The sequence below is a fragment of the Lissotriton vulgaris genome, chromosome 2_1, assembly GCF_964263255.1.
Source record: "Lissotriton vulgaris chromosome 2_1, aLisVul1.2, whole genome shotgun sequence".
Lineage (NCBI taxonomy): Eukaryota > Metazoa > Chordata > Amphibia > Caudata > Salamandridae > Lissotriton > Lissotriton vulgaris.
Window position 1 is genome coordinate 416982242 of NC_141687.1, and position 17651 is coordinate 416999892.

Genomic DNA, 17651 nt, shown 5'->3' on the forward strand with positions numbered 1-17651 from the left:
GATCACACAATAAGGTAAATATGAAAAACAGGAAGTAACTCTCTGAACTACATACCAAAATACTATCATAAATGTCATGTAATAAACAAGGGTGAGGAGGGCGAGTCTTGGTGCGCTTGTAGGGCGGGGGGTTCTAGGACAAGAAGAGCTTTAACTTTCTTTTTGAAGGATGCTGTTGAAGGGTTCATCATGATTTCAGGAGAAAGACAGTTCCAAATTCTCGGCGCGATTCCCGAGAAAGCTCAATTGTAAGTTTTCTATTCATGGAATTTCCGCGGCTTCAGCAGTAAAGTGCTGGCACTTCTGGAGGGTCTAAAAACCACCAGATAGTGGAAATGTTTGTGCAAGGTAAAGCGGGGAGGTGAAGTGTATGGCTTTATGGATCATGCAGGCAATTTTTAGTTGTATCCTTGCTTCTTACGTTAGCCACTATAGGGATTTCAACATTGGCGTGATATGGTAGTTTCCTTTGGAATCTGTGATGACTCTTGCAGAAGAGTTAAGAGAGGCCCTTAGTGGAGCCATCTTAGATCTGGGGAGGGTAAAGAGGGCTGCACTTCCATAGTCCAGCTTGGAGATCTCTAGTGTTTGCACAGCAGTTTTGAATTCAAGGTCGAATTTTTCTTAAGATGTTCATTTAGAACCTTTAGTGAGAGCACCAATATGCTTCTGCAGGTTCAAACTCTTGTGTAGCATTATGTCAAGTAAACTAGTGGAGTCAATGATGTGTGGTATGCTGTTAAGAGCTGTTAACTGATTCATCCATTCCTTGATGGCTGGTGACTGTTTAATGTTAATGTTATTGCAATTTATAGAGCGCACTGTTACCCAGTGGGTGTCCTGGCGCTTAAAGATTGGTGTCCAGACCGACGCTCAACCAAGCGGGAGTGAAACAGGTTTACAAGGATTGGAACAGCCAGGTTTTTACTGCCTTCCTAAATTCCAGATGGTTAGAAATGTGTCTGATAGGCCGTGGCAACCTCACTCAACCCATTGCGCCGTTAGCCTGGACTGCTGTCTGAGGTGCACCTAAGGCCGCTGCCCGGTCCCGCAGTCACAATGCCTGGGACTGGAGACCTACTTCATGTGCATCCTAGAGTAGCAGTTTAGGGAGGAATCCCAAGAAGCTGCACCAATTGTAAGGATGAAACATAAAAACACAAAGGAAAATGACAAAAACATTGCAATATGTATGAAAGAAGCAAGAACATTGAACATAGATGCATGTGACCAAAACATATCAAGTATCTGAAGGGCACCTGCAAACAAATTCATATCCTTTATATGGTGTGAGATGGCCCTATGCACACTAGGTGGTCATTCCAAAGAACATGTGAATCCACAATTCTGTTTACAATGCTTTCTTTTAGGGTTTTATTGAGAACTATCATTTTTGAAGGTTTTGGTACTGATCACTTCTCCACCTAAAGCATTCACTTTATCTACTGCTCTGGTTATGGTACTCTATGAGTGTGTCTGGTTCGATATAGCATTCTGCAGTCCGCTCCATAGCTACAGCTCTCACTGCACTGGAACTACAGATGAATAGCCGAAGACCCTCTGTTACTCTAGAATCTTCTATCAGGATTCAGAAGACAGCCTCTTTATAATGCTCAGGATGACCGAATTCTCGAGGACAAAGAAAACCCTGCTTTAGAACTATTCACAACACTCTGCAGAGTATTAAGGGACACTTAAAACCCTGCCAAGTATCACGCATCAGGTGTTAGACTAACGCATTTGAGTGTGGTGGTGGTCCGCATCACCACACTGAAATGTGAAGTCACGCATTTAAAGCACCTTTTCAACTGGCAAGTGCAGTGCTTTAATTAGCATTTAAGACCACTGTGTTACCAAATTAGCAAGCTAGTGGTAGCGCGTGATCTCCTGCTTGGTGCTGGGGGTCTGACTCAGCTGAACTAGGTTTGTCTACAATGTTACACCAATGCATTCAGCACTGACGTCACGAGAGTCAGTCTGATTTTGCGCAATGGCTTCTGCCCAGACGAGGGATGGTCATGTGTCACAGAACCACCTATATGTGGGTCACCTGACCTGCGGCGTGCGAGCAGTGCCCAGTATAAAGTTTCAAACAGCACAGGCAGCCGCTCCTGCTGGCGCCATGCTGTTACATTATGGGTTTCTATCTTGGTAGAAACCGGAAATAAAGCTGTCCCACAAGTAGCTCTTCACTCAACCCCATTGCGCCGGTAGCCTGGACTGCTGTCTGAGGTGCACCTAAGGCCGCTGCCCGGTCCCGCAGTCACAAGGCCTGGGACTGGAGAACTACTTCATGTGCAGCCTAGAGTGGCAGTCTATCATGGCAGTCATCGTCCTCCTCGCTCGATGGTGGGGGACCGGTGCTGAACCCAGCCATTGCCAGGGGTTAGCTATGAGCGGTACAAAAGGGGTTAGCTATGGCCAAGAGTCTAAAACTAGAAACCCCAAAGCGGCAGAGAAGCAATTATAGGAGGAGCATGGAGTGACTAGGTGCAGCGCTGCACCGTGACAGGTAGTACAGATCAGGCCTCAGAGTGATTGACAAAGTCGGAACCCGAGGAGAGGTCGAGACAGGGTAGAGGTAGTGTAAGTGAGAAGGGGCTGCCAATTAGACGCTCCACTGCCTGCCCCAAACCATTTCCGGTAGATACAGACAGTTTGAACTCCGCTTTCCAGTCAGGTAAGCAATAAATCTGACTGCTTTAAGATTTACGATTCTCTAACTCTGTGAAGTGTTTGGTTGTGTCTCTAGTAAACAATGTATTTTTTGTGAAATTTTGTAGCATCATTAACTGGTGATTTTGGATAAACATTAGCCTCAGGAGTGCTGAGTTATGGCTCGTGTTACTGGGCATGTGCAATAAATAGTTATGCAGTTGATTATGGCATCATGTCGTCACTTTTCACAACCCCACAAGGTCACATTCATTTTTAGATCTCGCGTGGCGTAGGCTGCGCACATGCACAGTCTCGCTCACGAGATTTAATGACTGAGTAGCGAGGGTTAACCTTGCCCCTCTTCTCTATTGGCTGGCCTCCTAAACGGCAGCCAGCCATTGGAGAAGAGATGTCAGTGTCGTCATTCTCTCCATCTAGGCCCCGTCCTTTTCAGATTGGGGGCGTGTTTTTTAGGTTTGTTCTACCCTCTTATCCATTGGCTGGAATGGTAAACAGCAAGTCAAAAACACGCCCGTTGTTTACATTCCAGCCAGTGGAGAAGAGGAGAGAAAGAAAAACACGCCCCCAGTCTGAAAAGGACGGGGCACTAAATCCTGAGGACAGGGGAGGAGGTGGGAAGAACAGTAACAATGCGTGTTTTCACTCGAAGGCAGACCTTGAGGTTTTTCGCCCTGGTCGGCTTACTTGAATAACCCCTTAACAACATTTGCAACCCACTATTTCTTGGTCTATGGGGGCGGGGGAGACAGAAACCTCAATTTAGAAGAACCGCGTCACCCTCTGTGCCAAAGTGCATTCCTCTGCCTGTTGAGGCCTGTGCTGGATCCGCGCGCCTCTGCTGAGGTCAGCCGTCGGGGAGGCAGAGAGGCCCGGCCCACCATGCAGGTGCGGGAGGAATGTCGTGCAGCCTGTAACGTGCAGCTCGCAGGCCCCTCACACCGCGAGCTCAGCGCCGTCCCTACAGGCCGACGCCTATGCAGTGGGTTTCAGTCAGTGACGTTTACAGACGCCCCAGTTTGCGTGAGGTGTACACGCACCGCCTCCACCCCCGTCCGCGAGGTCTGGTGCCCCTCACAACGGCCCGCCCGTCGGCGTTTAGGAGAGCGAGGCTATACTCGAGCTCCTGTAAGGTCGAGGCCTGGGGCCTGCTGCCTTTTCGCGGCCTAGCCCATCACACAATGTATTTATTTATTTTTAAATGTAACCGGCAAACTAATTGTCAAAACTGATTCCTAACAGATTTTCATTTATATCAACAGCCAAACAAATCCCGCACTCAGTAAAGTAGGTAATTTACTCAAAGCTAAAGTTATAATGGCTAAATCGTAACTTTACTAATTACATACACCCCGAGAATTCGCATTACAGCTTTAACCGGAATTATCCATGGATACTCCTAGCAGGGGCGTCATGCTGCCACTGCAGTGCAAGGGTTCCTCGATTTCATGGGGCTGGGGCTCATGCCTTCCAAGGCCTGTGACGGACATCTGGGCGATGTGGGAGTATCCGGGCCCCTCTCCATATTCTGTTTGGGGCCACTGATTCAGAGAGAGCGACCCCTTCACCGGGATCTCTTAAACTGCCTCATTATGGAGCAGGTATCCGGCCTCCGACCTGAGCACAATAAACCCCTGCGGAAGGGGCTTACTCTCACTGAATAAGGCTTCTGGTTGCACAATAGTAGTCCTGTGACCCCCAGCCTGCAAATCCTCCCCTCCCCCGCTCCATACTGCAGGCTCACATCCTCTCTCGGGGCAAAGGAACCCCTGCCCGTGTCTAGGGATGGAGGCCCGCAATTGCCAGGCCCAAGACGGTGACCTCTAGGCCGTTCATCCAGACCCGAGTTCTTCATGCCCCCTCTGGATTCCTTGGGCTTTCACGGGCTCTCAGTCAAGGGTAATATATCACTGCCGAGGGTGGGGTCTTTATCCGTCCCTGGGACCGTTAAGAGAAGGACGGCGACGAAGACAAATGTCAGGCAAAGCGGAAGTGACGTTGCATCATTTGGGCAGACCTCTTGACCCACCCTTAATCTTGTAACAGTCTCCTCTTCATGCAGAGGAACTATGGGATGGAGCAGATGTTTTAGAAAGCAAGCAAGTTCCTTAGCTCGCACCCTCTTCACTCCTATTGGGGCCTTCAAGACAGATGAGACCAGGTGAAGAAAGAGCAGTGTGTTGCTCTGTGTGTGTGGCTCCATCTGTGTGTGGCTCTGTGTGTGTGTGTGTGTGTGTGGCTCTGTGTGTGTGTGTGTGTTCTGTGTGTGGCTCTGTGTGTCTGTGGCTCTGTGTGTGTGTGTGGCTGTGTGTGTGTGTGTGTGTGTGTGGCTCTGTCTGTGTGTGTGTGTGGCTCTGTGTGTGCAAATGCAATAGGTGTCGCATTTGCGAGAGATTAAGCTAATGGCATTGTAAATAACAATGCCACTTATTTATCTGTTTTCAAAATCAACACATAAGTAAAGTTTGTCATTTACAATGCCAATAGCTCTAACTTTAAAAAAAAGGCGAGACCGTTGCATTGTAAATGCTTGTTTAAGCCTTTAATCCCGGTTTCGGCCTCTCTACGATTCTCAAAGTTTCAGTTTCCTTCTTTCTGCATTGTGTTTCTAATTAATTGTCAGTGCCAATTCACCCATTCCTTTATGCCCCATTAATGTCTCTCTACGTTTTGATGTGAGTGGCCTGGGCCTTTCCACCCTGTGTCTGCATTAACTGGTAGTGGAAGTCTACCCATGTCTTTATGCCCCTGTGCCTATCTCTATAAATCCCAGTGTCTGTAAATACGCATTTGTTGCTGTGTGTCTGTGTCCCAGTGTCACTCAATCCATGTCTTTCTGCCTCCTTGTCTCTCTCAGGTGGAGTGTGCACAGGAGCGCTGCCAACAGGCCTTTCACAGCCCTCAGAAGCTCCCATTCAACCTTCACTGATGTCCACTTTACACAGTGCAGTAATGCCTGCCAGACACACAGAAGCAGGGGTGCAGACGTATAGTGTTTCATTGCGCAAATAGTTGTAATTTGTGATATTTACATGTTTCCCTCGTCTCCACTGCTTCATGTTGCTCACGAAAAGTGTCACTCATACTCGTTCAAATGTCACTCTTAATAACATTGAAATTATGAAAATGTCACACATGGCAATCTGAAACCTTGGCAGCTATGTAAAAGGATAACATAAGACACACCTTAAAAGCCCATAGAACTAGTAAAGTGTGCCCTTGTTGTCACAGCATGAAAACACTGGCTTCTGATGAAAGTGAATACTTGTAAATATACAGTTACTTAAAGGACTGCATTGATAGTTACTTGTATTTTAGGAACTAGTTTCTGTCTTCTTAGGGTTAATATTTCAAGCAATAACGTGGCAGTGTTATAAAGCGGGGTATGATTTGTCAATTCAATATTACTCATGTTTTAGACCAATGCAGACTGGGACATTCAAACCTGTGAATTCCCGTTCACACACCAATCTCTGTAGTGTGTGCTGCACTTGCAGAGGTAGTTTACCATCTACACACATAAAAGCTGCTACATACAAAAATTGGGCTGGTCTCTGTATTCTGCCTGGAAGCATTTGGATCTGCCCTGCAATTTATAAATGCATGACTTGACGTGCACTGCACTTGGATGATAGCAGACCACACATCCATGTAAAAGGATAGGTCGTGTCTGCATATGAGTAAATTAACATGGTGACCTTCCCACCTGTGTCCTCCCGGTTACACACCGATACGTGACGTTGTGCTGTGCACCCAACTTGAGGAAGTAGCTGGAACGCTACCTATATGAAGGATTTGAGCTGTGCCCCTTGTGTGTTATATGTTATATGTTATAAGGGGGATTTATACCGCGCACTGCTACTCAAGAGTGTCCTGGCGCGGAGGAGAACGGTGACAGAGAAAGGCAGAAGAGCTAGATCGGTTGTTTGAACAGATGAGTTTTAAGGAGTTTTTGAAGATAGAGAGTTCCTTAATATGCCGAAGGTCATCTGGCAAAGTATTCCATAGGGTGGTTGTCTTTACCACAAAGGACTGCCCCCCAAGCCGCGCACGTTGAAATCTAGGGACCAAAAGCCGGCATTGGAGGGCGGAGCGAAGAGGACAGCTAGGAAGGTAAAAGGCGAACCTTGAACTAATATAGGCAGGGCCTGGACCGTGGAGTGCCTTATGCGTCATGGTCAGAGCTTTGTAGCGCACTCCCTGGGCAACGGGAATCCAATGCAAATTGCTAAGCTGCTGACATATGCCTAGTCTCCTCGGGATGTTGAACAGGAGCCTGACAACTGCATTTTGAATAACCTGCAGCTTTCCCAGGAGGTACCCCGGGATGCCGATGTAAAGGGTGTTGGCGTAGTCCAGACGCAATAGGATGAGTGCCCTGGCCACCGTCTCCCTAGCAGAGCGGACGAGTAGGGGAAAAACCTTCTCAAGGCTTTAAGCGTGCCAAATCAAACCCCTGAGAGTTGCTTGATCTGCTCATGAAAGCCCAAGTCGTCCCCAAATCAAATTCCCAAGTTCTTGATGACACCACTATCCCCATTGGGGCATGGGTACCCCGGAGGCCAGAGGGATTCTCTAAAAGCAGGAGGGAATTAAGGCTTGCCTGTGCCAACCAAGAAAATACCGACGACAGGCACCGATAGGCCACGTCGGTTTGAAGATCAGAGCCCTTCCAGGTAAAGAGGAGCTGGGTGTCATCGGCATGAGCCATGATTTTGGCACGCAACTTCTCTGCCAAATAAATCAGGGGTGTTAGGTAAATATTAAAACGTAGGGGGCTCAGAGTGGACCCCTGAAGAACCCCTGTGGACACTTTACTGTTAGTCATTGTGGTGAAATTCGAACCTGTGACCTGCAGCTTACACACCAAACTCTGTGGGCCGCGGTGCACTTGTGGAGCTGACCGGCTACACCCGTGAAAGAATCTGGCTGGGCTCTATATGTTTGAGTCAACGTGGAGACAATCGACCCTGTGCCCGCAAGGTTACACCACACTCTCAGTTGTGTGTGTTGCACAGGAGCGTAGCCTGGTCAGTAAGATTTGGAGGGGTAAACCTCAGATTTCTTAACACAATCACGCTAGCATATCTTATTAAAATACATTAAATGATAAGTACGGCATGAGGGGGGCTAAAGGGGCAATGTGTATTGCTAGGTGTGTTTAAAACGCAATATTTTTCAAAGTAACCAACATTGTTTAAGACCATCAAAACAGAGACGAGAGAGAGCGTGTGTGTGTGTTTTTATTGTCTGTGTGTGTATGTGAAAATCCCAGGTAAATCTCGACACAAGCATGACCAAGCCCAACTGAAAGAACTTGTACCCAACTATTTACTACAAAATTATTGTTTTAGGAGAGGGGTGTAATACCCCAAACATCCCCCCTGAAGCCACACCCCTGGAGTTGCACTTTCAGTTCCTACCCATATGAACTGGATGCAGTGCACTGCTGAGAATCAGCGGCGGCACCAGTGTTTCCACACAGCGGTGGCACAATCGCATTACTATGCCTATTTTAAAAATCCTGTCAAGCCACAATTTATGGCATTCCATGGCCTTTGCCTCATTTTTATGAAAATTAAATGTATTCACGGTCCGCTCTATAAATCAGAGATGATATAGCTGCGGTGACAAAGACATTGAGTTATGCGCGGAACGGCACATGCACAAAAGTCACAGGCCAGGAAAAGCCAATGAATCTTTCTCCATGCATAGCACTGGCTCTATCACAGAGGGCTTCACACTGGGGGATGGGCACCCCCCCAAACCCACCTCCCAGGGTGCCTGAATTGATCTCAAGGGGGTTGCGCCTCTGAACAAGAGGTGCATTTATTATGCTGTAGGAAACAGACACAAACATCATGCTCAAAACAGTGCTGTTTTTTAGTGAAAGAAAACTGACTGACAGTGAGTCTCTCGGTAATGGGACATCAGTAGCATCTTTTGTCACTCATATCCTGACTGGAAGTAGGTGTCTAAGTAGGGCGGGGAGCGGTGATGGAGGGCTCCAAATAACCCTCGAAGGATCACATTGTGGATCATTTTACACTTTTAGGGGTCTAGACTGTGATTAGCATGGTGGCAATCATATATTTCACAACATTTTAAAAAGAGATATAAGAACCCAACAGCAATGTTATTTCAATTTTTAAATATTCTCAGAGCAGTCAATTCTATAGATTATTTACGATAAAATGGGTTTGTCATCTGGGAAACCCAGATGACTTTTTTTGCGGGGGTGGGGGGTCACGGCATCAAGAAGTTTGAAGATCATTGCCCCATCAATAGCGTTTCCAATTACTCCTGTGCGGACACAATGCCAAAGGGTAACTCTTCAAATGAATGGGCAGCAGGGTACTAGTTCTAAAAAAAAAGAAGTGGTGGGACTAACCAGGTTAGGCAGTATGCAAGCGACATCATGGTGCGCGACATCACAGTATCACAGGAAGTGACATCAAAACCCATGACCTTAAAGGAAGTGACATCACAAGAAGTGACATCAGTTGTTAACAATTCACACACATTTTGCAGCTCTATCATGAGTACAATTGAGCACATTATGAGATTTAACAAATGAGATTTAGCGCCTGGATTGTGCCAAAAAAGTGAAGCAAAACCGACGCAAAATGTGGGTCTCAATTTATACATCTACTTTTTTTAAACTCTGAAGAAGTTGGCAACAAGGAGAAACAAAACAGGAAATCTATTCTGCTAAATTGGTTGTAAAGTCTGCATTTTAAAATATCTTACGGGGCTAAGGCACCTGCTGCAGAGATCTGTGTGTCCGGTAAATCCCAGAGTATAATAATAATGGTAAGATAACTTAGGAGGGTAACACATTTGCTGAAGAGGCCTATGTTTTCTCTAGTCTCAGTTTTGACTCAAAGTAGTTTAGAGGGTTAATGTGTCTCCTGTAAAGCACATCATCTAATGTGCAGATGACAGATTTTTATTTTATGTAGCAAGGTGAGTTGCTGCTTTTAACATAGAGATCATTTTGTTACTAGCAGTTCATAAATTGTAATCCTTGTAATATAACACAGAAAGCTATGAAGGACATGTGACTCCCTCACCTTGTAACCCTCACGGCCTAATGTAAAACATCTTTTACATTGATTTACACATTTATAGGATTTATTGTCAATATATAATGCGTACATGTGATGCAAAGCACCCTGACACCCTGCAATGGGAAGAGTAGCGCTACAAAATAAATAAAACAAAATAGTGGTATTTAAATTATTTATGTAAATACTGGAGCAGGCGAACACATCAAAAATTCTTACAGAATATCCATATCTCTCATATATATGAACTGAACAACATAAAAAGCAAGCTACTCTTAAGTATTTGTGAAGTGATAACAACAAGTTGTGAGCCTTTGTTTTCCCCTTCACTGCATTTGCATCTAGATGTGAAGCTCAGATAGCTCCCAGCCGGGATACTCGAAGGAAAGGAGGTCTGATGGTCCCTTAAAGTTGGCCTGTGTTATGGGCCCAGCTGGAGTCTGAAATATGAACACCCACTTGTGGCCTGTACATTGCTGCTCGAAAAGAAAGCTGACATGGTGCAGGCGCTGTTGAATGTGTCTGAAAACTACACAGGGACAAGTTCAGCATATTTCAGTGGGGCCTACTTCTTGCATGGTGGACGCCATGCACCTATTTGTACCCCAGACTTGTGCCCTTATGGTTAGCAATCTATAATGCAAGTGCCACTGGCGGTTAATCCATACCCTACTCTTAAAATCTGAGTAACAAAACACCTCCCAGAACAATAACACACACCCACTGTACACTTCCGAACTAGGAGCCAATACCTGCCCCTAAAACTAAGCACATTTTATTAAAAGAACTAGCAGGTAGAGCATAATTGTCTGGATTGCAAGTCAACACTTGGAAAAGGAAGAGATATACACTACTACGGTACAAACACTCAGGATGCTTGTGATAAAAAATAAAAAGTTATGTAAGTGCAGGATTATATCTCAAAAAATATTAGAATTTTAAGGAAGAGAAGGTAGTCAATCTTTATATTAGAATGTAAGGGTATAAATGGTGACTTGAGACCAACCAAGCTCGCAAAGGCAGTGCTTAATTTGAGTCGGCGGATTCCGGTGCTCGGCACCAGCACTTCATTTTCAACACCGGCACATATTTTGGTTTTCCTACAAATTAAGCACAGGGCCTCACACTCTCAGAACTGCACAGAAAGGAAATAAAGGTTAGTGGTGGCTCTGAAATAGTGACCAATGCAGATGCCGACCTCTACTTTTGCATTCCACCTAGAGGGCCAACCCTCTAACTAGAGTCTTTGGGCCCGGAATAATAATAATATTAAAAACAGCAGATCCGAGGAGGAGCTACGACGTCAACCAAGATGGCTGCTTAAGTTCCCGGCTCCGCCGACCTCCGTATTCCTCCACGAGATCCTGTACGATATCCCGATCCTCCACCCAGCCTCTACCTGGATGAAGTGTTCCTCACTCCGGTGGTGAAATCCCCAAGCTGTTATCATTTGATTTCACGAACTTACATCGAGTTAAAGATCACGGCCTGTTCCAGCGGTGAAGCCGGGGTCTCGAGTAACTGTAAGGCCGGGTTGCAGTTCAACAACATCGGCTGAGAGACCCTGGCAGGGTCCGGTCTACCAACATGGAGACTTTGTCTACGCCCGAATGTGATGGCCATTGTTTTCCGTGCCCAGCGTTGTGAGAGAAGTAACCTGCTGCTACTGATAGTGTGTGGGGATCCCTGTACCGCGGACCCGGTATAGATTCCTGCCGGGGTTCGGCGGGTCGGGGCCCTGGACTGCGGTGCTGTGCCAGGCTCTCCCAGCTGTGGATAACTACGGGTCGCTGTCCACGCTTGCCCCCTCAGTATCCTGCTCGTCCCCCCCGAAAATGCCTGATTCACTCGGGGATTCGATTGTGACTGCCACCGACCGTGGCATAGTGGATCGAACGGCGTCTGGGCCAACGCTGGAAATAATAATGGCAGAACTTTGGGCGTTTCACTCGCAAGCGACTGTGCTCATGGCTAAAAGGGATGTCAGTCTGACTGGGATCCTGTTCGACGTGCCGGACCCTGCCCTACGGTCGTACCAGCAAACAACCCCTCAAGCTGTGGCCATTTTGACTTCGTGCAAGGACCCCGTGTGGGATCGAGAGTGGATGTCACTATCGGATTCAACGGATGGCGCCCAGGAAGACGATGTCCTCGGGACCACGAGTGTATCGCAGTGCCTTTCATTATCATCGACTTCAGTGGTCTTGAAAGGCGCTCCCACCCCGGGAAACTGTGTTGTGAACTCTCCCCCCACCTTGTGGTTGTATCCCTCTTTTCTGGACGTTCTACGATTCAGGGGCAAGAACTATCGGGACAGTCCAATTTGGAGAGGGGAATTTTCTTCGCGTGAAGACCTCTTGGAGTCACTAGCCACATGGGGTAATGGACTGCCTTTCGATGCTTTCCCTCTCATCTATGACTTATTTGTGTCCTCTGGGGTTTCGCTGGGGAGGGTTCGTGTGATAATTCGAAAGGGTCAAGGTTGAATCAACTGAACTGGGATGGCTTGGAACACTGGTTATGGAAATTCGAATTGGTACTGTCTAATACTGGAAGCTGGGCGGTGTATCACGGTGCCCCCTCTTGATTTTTGTACGAGTTGCTTCACATCCATCTTTGGCTGTAGGGGGTGTCTGTGTTTTGGCGGGGGAGCCAAGGGGCCGGGAACACCGTATGATCAGGCCCTCCCCCATTCTTCTTCTTTTCCCTTCTTTTAGGGGTTTAGGTTAGTAGGGCGACAAGCACGCTAGTAGTGGGGTTAGGCTATAGCCATCGGCAAGGGTGCAGGGTGGGGGGTTGGAGGGGGGGGGGGGGGGGTTATTTTTCCTTATTTTTTTTCTATGGCCTTTTTCTCCCTTCCCATATTTCCTTTAGGATCGGTATGGTCTGTGTTTTATTCTGATTTCATTGTGCTCGAAATTAGTGTCCATGCTTCTTATGTTACTCGTATTGTTGGGTGTGCGGGCCTTGAGAGCTGGCGGTCACAATAAGGTATACTGTTCTATTGTTCACAATGATATATAGATATCAACGCCAGAGACCCACAAATGACTGTTTTCCCACGCATATCCTGTTTCCCCGGCCTGTCCCATACCCTGTTGTTTAGATTGTATGGCACCTGATCCGATCATTTAAATATTATAAAAATGAAGACCTTTATTATATCCTGTGACTTATCAATGCGTCCAGATACAATATCCATCCTGAATCACTGCCGGACCTCAGGGGTGTCGGCTGAAGAGCTGTGTTGTCTTCTGAAACGTCAAGGTTTGCTACTATTTAGCGGCTGGCCCCTGCAGTTGTAGGCCCATCCTTGTATATCTTGAATGTTGCAATAAAGGTTTGAAAAAAAGATCCCCATTTACCAGAGAGTGATGGTAAAGGTGCATGCTAGCAAGAGCCTATGTGCCTGCCAATACCAAAGCAGGTTGTTTTAGTGAAGGTTGATCATAATAAACCTAGAGGGGGAATTCGAGGGCTGCAGGTGTTACTTTAAGCAGGTAGTTGTTTCCTGAACTAGATTGTTCCTGGTCTGGAATCCAGCTGAAACTTTTCTAGACTGCTGTTCCGATTGTTTTGGAATTCCGAGGAAGAAGGGTAATTTTGTGGTCTTCTCTTTGCACTGTTTATTCTCTAGCCTGGTGGTGTGTTGCACTGATCATCCCCTAAAAGGCCCCCAAATACACTCACGGAGAATAGAACAACCTGGAGGGAGAATTTGACTATAAAGTACCCGAAAATAGGAAGAACTAGAAGAGGTGCCTAAGAAGACTTCATGCACCAGCACTACCAGCGAAAGAAGGTATTTGCTCAGCTTGTGCTAAAATATTAACTCAAGCAAATCACACATTTCACAGAAGCAATTGCATTTGTCACTTAAGTAAACTGTTTTCAAAACTCCACTGACAAATTAAACTTCAATTAATCCGGAGACAGGCTAAATTATGTGAACCATCAACATAAAAATCAATTCTCTTTAGAAAATTACCTCGAATGTATTCTGGAATGCAGCACCGCCCACCTCCCATATCCCTTTTAAACACCCAAGCACACATTCTTTCTGTGGCATTCATTCCAACTGTGCGTGCTCTGAACATTACCAGCTCTCGAGGCAGGGAGGCTTCATCTTGCCTGGCTACGACCATGGACACGGTCTCCCCTTGCTTAGTGCTCCGTAGCATGGCGACCAGCTCCTCCTGGGTTTTGCCGGTGATGTCCCTGCCGTTCACCTAATGGGGGAAATTAGAGGAAGTCAGAGTGGGGACCGGAGCTCGCCTACGGAGCGCTACCCTTTCATTAGCGCCAGCACTTCTCCGAGGTCACGCGCTGAGAACACAAATCCCTGCAGACTGACGAACAGGTGAAGCCATGTGCAAAATGGAAGAACACAACATGAAATGCTCAATTATAATCAATTTCACCTCGCGGATAAGCATTTTGCTTAGCATGTTCGCCAGACCTAGCCTGAATTAAATGAATGGGAAATTTAAAATGCAAGTGCTTGTCACGTTTTCCCCTTTTCATCTTGTCAATAACAAATGTATGCTTTTCGGATGTTGTAGAACTTTTATACAATGGTCTAGGCACGGTCAATCTCTCACCCTCCCTTCTGCTTTGCGTGACCCCTCAAGAGTACTGGGGGCTATGCTGAGCTACATAAGTAACTGATTGTGGATTTCTCTCTGCTTATAGATTTCTTTTAGAAGGGACAAACCAATAGTGTAGTGGAGAAGTGTGGCTCAATGATTAGAGCGGCAGACCCTGATGCAGAGGTCTAGCCTGGGACCAGGGTTCAATTCCCTGCCTCGGCGGGTCTTGGGCTCAAAAATTCCACGGACCTGATAATTCTCGCCTCGGTGCCTATTCCAATCATGGAGTCCCACTCTGCAACTCTGGGCAATAGCTTGCTTAATCTCCACAACGGCTCCCACAACGCTAAGGATGCCTGGCCTCCACCTTGGGGGTGTCCAGGAGTGGACGCCTCACAGGGAAAGCCAGGATGGGCTAAACAGTGGTATTCGTACAAGCGCCTTGAGACCCTTGCGGGTGAGTAGTGCGCTATACAAGTATCAATTTACATATACAAGTATCAATTTACATAGTGTACAACTGAAAAAGCTGGACTTGAAAGGAGCTGGTGCTACAAATATGGTTCGTAAAAAAACTTGACACAAATATTTTACTTCACAACTATTCTCTTAGGACGTTTCATTTGTCAAAAATGTATTATACTTGTCTTCATGAATCTCTAAAATTCAAAGATCCAGATGAACTAAGGCTTTGCGGCGTCAGTAAGTGACGCAAAGCGACACATAGGTATTTACCCTTTTGTGCTTGAAAGATTACCTTTTCTCAGAGGAAAAAAAAGCTTTGCATCAAGGAGGAATTACCGGGGCATTACTTAGGCGGATCAACGCAAACATGTTTTGATACAAAGCCTGAAGATAACCAGACCGAGCTTTTGCATAAAAAATGAATGCCTTTTTGAAAAAGGCATTAGCAAGGAAAAAATCCATGCGTTGCATGTGTGCTGAAGGTCATACCACACGTCCAATGCTCTGTTGTGACAAAAAAGTCCCTGATAGCGTTTTGTGATTCCCTAATTGCGAATCACAAGGATTCCCAATTAGGGAATCGCAAGATGCAATGTATGAAGGTGTATAATACACCTTTTGCGATTCCTAGGGGGTCGCAAATGACCTACCTCATGAATATTAATGAGGTAGGTCGCAATTTGCGACCCCCTAAGAATCACAAAAATCCCGGGGATGGTGGCCTGTTGAGATCAGCAGACCACCATGTCCGTGATTGCTTTTCAATAAAGCAATCTTTTTTTTTGTAAAGCAGCCCATTTTCCTTAAAGGAAAACGAGATACTTTACAAAACAAAAAATGCCTGCTCTTAAAAATGGTTCTACAAACATTCAGAAAGGGGAAGGGGTCCCTTTGGGACCCCTTCCCATTTGCAAATGGGTTTGGGTTAAAATGCAAATGTTTTGCAACCGCAATTGCGGTCACAAAAATTCCTACATACAGATGCAATTCAGTATTTGGAAGGGACGCCCTAAACACGCCTCTTCCTAATACCGAAGCTCAAACCTATTTTGCTATTAGGTAATAAGTAACTGAATCGCAAAATTACGTTTGCTGCATCGGAAAAGCAATTTTTGCGTTGGCAAACGGGCAGATTCTGTGAATCTGCCGTTTGAGAAGGCAACAATGCTTGATATATCTGTCCCTAAGCTCTTGTTGGACCGGGAAGGGTACACAAACGGCTATTCTCACATTGGTGAAAGGATACTGCCTTTGCCAAGAATTAAGAAGCATGAGCACGGATGTGACAGCATTCCATTTCGTGATCATTAGAATTGAAAATGGCTTATTATCTATGTCACTGAAGTGAGGCATACAGGCCATGAAAGTCCAGCTGTTGTATGTTTAACTCACCCTTAGTTTACATCAAATTAGTATGTAGAGATTTGCAGTGCGTGTGCGTTGTATGCATGTGATGGGTTTATGAGTATTCACCACCAGAGAGTGACAGAAGATTGAATCAGTTGCACTCTCCCACTGAAAATATTCACACACAAATGAGCAACTGATTACTCAGACGTTTTTATGTGGAACCATCTGGTTCCAATTCAGTATCACGATATCCAGGTGTCACCTCTGCCTAGTTCTTATTCCAAGAAGGATATCCAAAGATATTGGAGTAGACGCCACACTCACTTATTGTGACGTGCTTCATCATTGACGCCTATCCACACCCTCGTAAGATAATACCACCAAGGCGGACTCAACCATAGATGGAAATGGGAGTTCTTAGATAAAGCAAGCTGGATAAACAGGGACGCAGAAAGGTGATATATGAAAATACCTCACGGTAAACCCAAAGATTTTACTTTATTGAGAGTGTACTACGAGTATGGATAAAAACTAGAGTTTATTGGGTTCTATTAAATCTTATCACAAAATATACCCTTTTTTTTGTGCCAACAAGTTTTGGCCCTTGTTATGAGTCCAATCGGGTCTTGGGCCTTCGTCAGGGCTGTCTCGTTGATGTCCTTATCCTTTTATGTGCACGCACACCATGCACACTTGTGAGGCCTAATTGGTTTTTTTTAATCTGTTTTTTATTAATTTACGAAACGACGCATGGCAAGTTACAACAACGACCAATATCCATACTTTGCATCATATCAACAGCCCCAGCACCCTCGTGATCATCCTCAATGAGCGATTATTACTTTGCAATTTTAATATAGTATTATTCCCTTCACGGTAAACTTCTCAATGGGCTCATGAATGTGTTAGAAAGAGCATGCTGTTAGTTTCTCAATGCCAACGTTTGCCAATGCAAGTCGTATAATTTACGATAAGCCATCACAATCAATTTCCCTCCCCCTCCCTCTGCCGCCAGTGTGTCCAGGTCTCTGATCACCTATTATAGTAATATTATCAGTTCCCTCGTGCCCGGTGTTTTGTTACGCGCCATGTGTTTAATGGCACTCTGTATTTCCCCCAGCATAATGTTTTGCCCCAATGATTTCGCTTTTCCATCTTCCAGCTGGGGCAAAGTTATATCAGCTAAAAATCCTCCAGGGCTTCGTCAGTGCCCCAGACCGACTCTTACATAACGCTAATGTGGGGCGGAGTATAGAAATATACTGCATCGAAAAACATAGCGTTTATGAGGGTGATCCATGCCAACCAACGGTTGAGTAGCTACAAGTGTCCATTCCACCACTTGATTACGACTCTTACATAAGCCATAATAATACTCTAAAAACAATCTGTTAATCCCTCTCTGGGTGTAGACAGGTGTTCCCGACAAAGCGTTCAACGCCAAGATAGGTATGCCCCTCGGTGCCGGATTAGCTAACCAAGCCAGCAGCGTGCTCGCCTTGTC

General features: G+C 45.9%; 1 protein-coding gene across 1 annotated transcript in view; it reads right to left on the reverse strand.

Moving 5' to 3' along the window:
- Positions 1 to 17651, reverse strand: part of PARD3B (par-3 family cell polarity regulator beta) — a 1965377-nt gene that overhangs the window by 1207558 nt on the left and 740168 nt on the right. Inside the window, exon 10 of the mRNA XM_086954074.1 lies at positions 13844 to 13972. Within this exon, the coding sequence (XP_086810200.1) occupies positions 13844 to 13972 (129 nt within the window). The remainder of the gene's footprint in view (positions 1 to 13843; positions 13973 to 17651) is intronic.